The sequence below is a fragment of the Tasmannia lanceolata genome, unplaced genomic scaffold (assembly GCF_043159265.1).
Source record: "Tasmannia lanceolata isolate RefF3 unplaced genomic scaffold, GAP_Taslan_0.1 ptg000007l, whole genome shotgun sequence".
In the NCBI taxonomy this organism is placed as follows: domain Eukaryota; kingdom Viridiplantae; phylum Streptophyta; class Magnoliopsida; order Canellales; family Winteraceae; genus Tasmannia; species Tasmannia lanceolata.
The window spans coordinates 7,545,700-7,550,896 of NW_027518684.1; the positions used below are offsets into that span (position 1 = coordinate 7,545,700).

The following is a 5,197-nucleotide window of genomic DNA, read 5'->3' on the forward strand; positions in this document are numbered from 1 at the left end:
AGTCGCTTGCCAGATGTGAACTCAAGTTCCACCTTGCCCTTCCCTTTGACTTCTGCTGTCGACGAATTTCTCATGTATAACATGCTTCCATCTTCAACTGTTTCAAAGTTGAAAATAGGTTCCTGTCTTTACAGACATGCTTCGTCGCACCAGAGTCAATCTACCAATCATTGCCATCTTCAAGCATATTTGCCTCTGAAATCATGGCGACAAACTTTTCTTTGTCTGTTGGTGCACCCGACTTCTTATCCTTAAGCAGTCGGCACTCACTCTTGTAATGACCTGGTTTGCCACAGTTGAAACAAGCACCCTTTCTTTTCTTATTCTTATTAGTCTTCTTTTCAGGGTGTTTGTTTATCTTTCAATTGCCTTTTCCTTGTTGGTTCGAATTCTTGACATTTTCCACCAAATGGATCTTAGAGGATACAGTTTCATTTTCTTTCTTGTCTCTGATTCTTGACTCTTCCTCAATCCTGAGGCATTGAGCCAAGTCTTCAATAGACATTTCATTTTTCTTGTGTTTTAGACTTTTTCTAAAGTCTTTCCAAGTTGGTGGAAGTTTGATTAATTACATGTTGTATTTCATGTAATTGATCAATAACAGACTTATCATCTACCATTTTAAAATTTAAAAATTGACTCACAGTGAATTTCTTGCTACTGGCATCTTCCGCCAAGTATTTGGCTTCAAGTGCATTCCAGATTTCACTTGCTGATCCCATGCCTTGATATATGTCAAATAGTGTATCTGACATAGCATTTTGGATGTGTCCTTTGCAAATGCAGTCATCCTGTTCCCACTTCATCCTTGCACGACCTCCGCCAAAGTTTCATTTTCATTTGCTGCCGGCTTTAGAGTAGTGAGAACCCGGACCACTTTGAGTGATGTCAAAATGAAGTGCAACTTCTTCTGCCAGCGCTTGAAATTTCCTTTTGTCGAAACGTTCGAGTTTGACAAAGTTTTGGGTCATTTGACGAACTGAATAAAGTGCCATTGAAACAACAGTAAATAATCTTGTCTTATGATTGTTGGAAAATTTGAGGGCACTGTTGTTGATAAAAAACAGAAACTTGTTGCTTCAAGGCGTGATATCACTTTCCTTAAGACAAGATTCGCCCCCACTAGTAGTGTGCAAAGGGGATCCGCGAATTTCCTCCTTAGTATAAAATGAAGCCTAGTAGGGAAGCCCTACTAATGTTTGATGACGCATAGCACTAGCGGAATCAAACCCGAAATGCCCTTCCGAAATTTCAAGCCTTAGAGAAATTTCTAGATAATGTTTCTGCAGAAAAACAGTATCTAGAACAGTAAACAAAAGAAAAACAGTATATAGAAATACTTGGGGATTTTGTAGGACTGTAGAAGAGAGTGTAAAGTCTGTCAGAATTGCCAATTCGTTTTTCTATATGAAATGACTGAATTCTGCACATTTTGTAGACCACCTGGTGTCTTTTCAGTGTGAAAAACACCTCTACAGGGCACCTTTCCAGAATGTTTGAAATCTGACCGTTAGATCGCACCCATTGATATTGAACGGTCCTGATCGATTCTAGAGGTGACTGTTGGTTTGAGTAAAACCTCTCTCCAACCCAGTCATCGTTAGATCAACCATCTATGGTGTGGATCGCACCCACTTGGCACATGACCGTTGGGGGAAGGGACACAACCCATTTGATCACACTCTTTGACCGAAGTACAAAGTGCGCCTAAAAAAGTGCCAATAAAGCGCCGCTATGCGCCCTATAGCCCATTGCCCACGCCGCGCGCGCGCGTGTGCGAACGGTGCGTTGCACCGTCCCGCGGGTCCAACCCAATGTGCAATCAACAAGTATTAGAAAAGGTAGTGCTTTATAAGCCCTTCTCTTTCTTTTCTCTCATCCGGTACGGGACTATCTTTTCAACTACACTTCTACATCCTTTTGTAAAAGCAAATATTTCCAAGAAAACATTTTCCTTTTCCCAAACGCTTTTGATAAAACATTTTCCAAAACACTAAAACATGTAAAATACATGATTTTGAAAATGCAAAATCACTAACATAATTGGTGTATGTTGACTCTGATTCTCCGAGCCTTCTATTTCAAGATATCAAAAGTTCGTACCAAGTGATCTCAGTGAGGCTAGTTCAAGAGGTAAATGCTTTGGCTCTTTTCTTTTGTATTAATCTCTAGAAATTTATCTAAGCTTCTCAAGCTCCACTATGATTAAAATATCAGGAAGCCTCTAGACTTCTCACACTCCACTATGATTGAAATATCAGGAATCCTCAAGAAGCACTCTGATATGGATCGTGGTATTGAAGGGGATAGGTTGCCAAAGAAATCCGAAGAACAAATGAACTTGGAGTAAATTTCTTTGTGCTCATTTCCCTTCATGCTTTTACTTTCTACCTATATCTATGGCTCCCCATGTTTGTTAATTCTATGTTACAATGGAATTTTATAGAGAGGTAGATACCAGTACTCCAACATTGACAAACACAGAATTGCCTGCGGAGCTAAGGTGCTCTCTTTGCAACACAATCTTCAAAGAGGCTGTGATGATACCATGCTGCCAGCATAGCTTTTGCGACAAGTGTAAGCTCATTCACGAATATTCCCAAAGTTCCAAATATGATGAATTGTCCCTATCAACTTGCCCTTAGCTTTATTCATTGGCTTGTAAGACCTGTTAAGAATCCCAGATAAATCACAATAAGATAAAAATTATATCATCTCCCCAAGGGCTGTTTTTTGTCATTGGGAAGTGTTGGTAACTTTCTAGTTTCTACAAACATAAGCGGACTTCATTTTACGTACCTGCATTTATTAATTTTTACCTTAAACGTGCCATTTGGCTGCAGGTATACGTTTGGTATTGGTTGAGAAGGAAAGGTGTCCAAAGTGTTCTTCTACCAAATGTAGATTAGATGATTTGCTTCCAAACGTATCCCTCAGGCAGGCAATTGAACATTTTCTCGAGTCTCAAGTAATAATCAGTGGTTCAGACAATACTCTTCCCAAATATGCTCCAGGTGAGATAGATCAATAATTCTTGAAGTAAAACATACCAACCAAAGATCTAAGAATGGCCCGTGTACATTATTTTAACATTTTAAAATTCAAATGGTGAGTCAGGGGTCCAAGTGAAAGAGGTATCATGCGCCATATCTATCCTCCAACGAGAGCCGCTATTACCCCATTCACCATCTGCAGCAGGGAAAGAATCAAATCAAGTTATGGCCGAATCTGCATGTGAATCACGGACCACAAACAATGGAGCAGCTCTTGGAACTGGTTCACGTATCATTCGTCTAAATGTGGACAAATCTGTGAAATCAGCTTCTTCGCCGCACAATATAAAACAGATAAAAAATGGTGATGAAGCCTTAGAATCTATGACTGATTTTCGAGGAGATAGCCAGCCCTTCAAACTTTCTCATGCTCAACCCCAAAAGGATGAGGGTAGGATCGATTGACTAATTTGGATCTATATCCATTTGTTTTTTGTTTTTTTGAAATTTTTTCCATTTGTTATTTGTTACTGCATTTTATGTGATTAGTTGATGCATGTTGCTAATTTTGGCACCATTTTCATATGCCCTAAGTTGCTAGCATTTTATTTTATGGTTTCTTAAATTTGGTTGACTGCCTCATGAATTCAATGCGTTTCGGTAGATTATTATAGAATTTATTGAAACTTTGGCAGTAAGAATTTGGATAAAAAAAATAATAGAAATGCACATGTTGTTGAAGTATCATCAACTAGCATAGTGTTCCATTAATATTTACCACTGCATGTTAATTCTAAAATGCTCGATGAAGCATGCCAGGTGTCTGATTATATGTATTCGACCACCTCGGTCTTATTTATAAGTAATAAATATTTTCACCATTTCAAAAAATAAAAAGTTGCCTATGTGTCATGTAACTGTAATTTTCTGAGCACCTTTGATGTCATCGGAATTTAGGTTGTCCTGGTAGCTTAACTATGGCTCTCAAAATAGTCCTGCAAGTTTTGTTGGTTAAGCAAAAGACAGGTTGCTGTATCTGTATAATTCATTTTGCTCTACTATATTTGGTAGTTCTTTCCAGCTTCTCTAACATATTGATAAGTGGCTCCTTGCCTTATTGTTTTCATTCACACCTCAACTATCTAATGTCACTTATCTAATCTAGCAAGCAAAAACAAGAAGGGCCTGTGGATTAATACTTCAGGTAAAGTCTTAACATGCCAAATTTTGTATTGTTTAGTATGTAAAATAACCGAGTTTCTCATTCTTTAGATATAACATTTGCTCATCTAATTTGAAAATTGCCGTTATGGATTTTCTAGATGGAAGCGGGAGCTTTATGCACAGGAGCAGAAGCAAAAAGGTAGCCCTTTTGGTCACAAAACATCTGCTTTTTTTTCTTCTGAAAATATTTAATCACCTCATTTTATTGGATGTAGAGTTTACTCAGCAAAAAAGTAGCCCGTTTGGGTTGCTAGAGCAGTTTCTTGCCTTTCTTTTTTTTTTGCTGCAGCTTTGGCTTTTTGTTTTAGTCTCTTAGTCTTTGGGCCTCCACCCTCCTATGGGAGTTGTTTATTTATCTTATTGTTTATGCTCTTATGATTTAAAAAATGCAATGGTGTTTTATTACTTCTGAATCTATAAAATGATCTTACACACGTTCAGCGTTTCTGAATATGTACAGCAGGTTCTGAATATGTAAAATGGTGTTTTATTACTTCTGAATATGTACAGCAGGTTCTGTATGTGTCACAGATATTCAGCGTGTATTTTGAAAAAAAAAAAATTCACACATTTACCAGCGGTTATAACCACTGGTATATATCTCCTATACACGCGTGAGAACATCGCCTATACCCGCGGTTATGACCGCTGGTATATATCTCAAGTTCACTAAATCACACCGATATACCAGCAGTTATACCCGCTGGTACTTATTACTGATATATACCAGCGGTTAAAACCGCTGGTATATATCTGTGGTTCCCTAACGACACTGAGCTCTACCACTGGTCCTAACCGCCGCTAATTATGACACTACAGCAGCGGTGTTAATAGCCACGGTCATAACCGCGGGTATATATCAATATATACCAGCGGTTATAACCGCTGCTAAAGTTTACAGATACACTATCGGTTGTAATAGCTACGGTTATAACCGCGGGTATATATCGATATATACCCGCGGTTATAACCGCTGCTAA

At 38.4% G+C, this 5,197-nt stretch overlaps 1 protein-coding gene across 1 annotated transcript; it reads left to right on the forward strand.

Annotated features, from left to right (window-relative positions):
- Positions 1-790: 790 nt before the first annotated feature.
- LOC143881687 (uncharacterized) lies at positions 791-4,598 on the forward strand. Its single transcript, XM_077384937.1, has 7 exons — positions 791-2,133; positions 2,262-2,346; positions 2,447-2,577; positions 2,844-3,014; positions 3,118-3,444; positions 4,159-4,197; positions 4,316-4,598. Exons 2-7 carry the CDS (start codon positions 2,285-2,287, stop codon positions 4,531-4,533), a joined length of 948 nt encoding a protein of 315 aa, XP_077241052.1. The 5' UTR covers positions 791-2,133; positions 2,262-2,284; the 3' UTR covers positions 4,534-4,598.
- Positions 4,599-5,197: the final 599 nt, after the last annotated feature.

What these genes read in the sequence shown, in the direction of transcription:
- LOC143881687 (XM_077384937.1), top strand. Translation starts at nt 2,285, where the DNA reads ATGGATCGTGGTATTGAAGGGGATAGGTTGCCAAAGAAATCCGAAGAA. An exon ending in GCATAGCTTTTGCGACAAGT is followed by an intron (nt 2,578 to 2,843) that starts GTAAGCTCATTC and finishes ATTTGGCTGCAG; the next exon opens with GTATACGTTTGGTATTGGTT. An exon ending in CCTGTGGATTAATACTTCAG is followed by an intron (nt 4,198 to 4,315) that starts GTAAAGTCTTAA and finishes TGGATTTTCTAG; the next exon opens with ATGGAAGCGGGAGCTTTATG.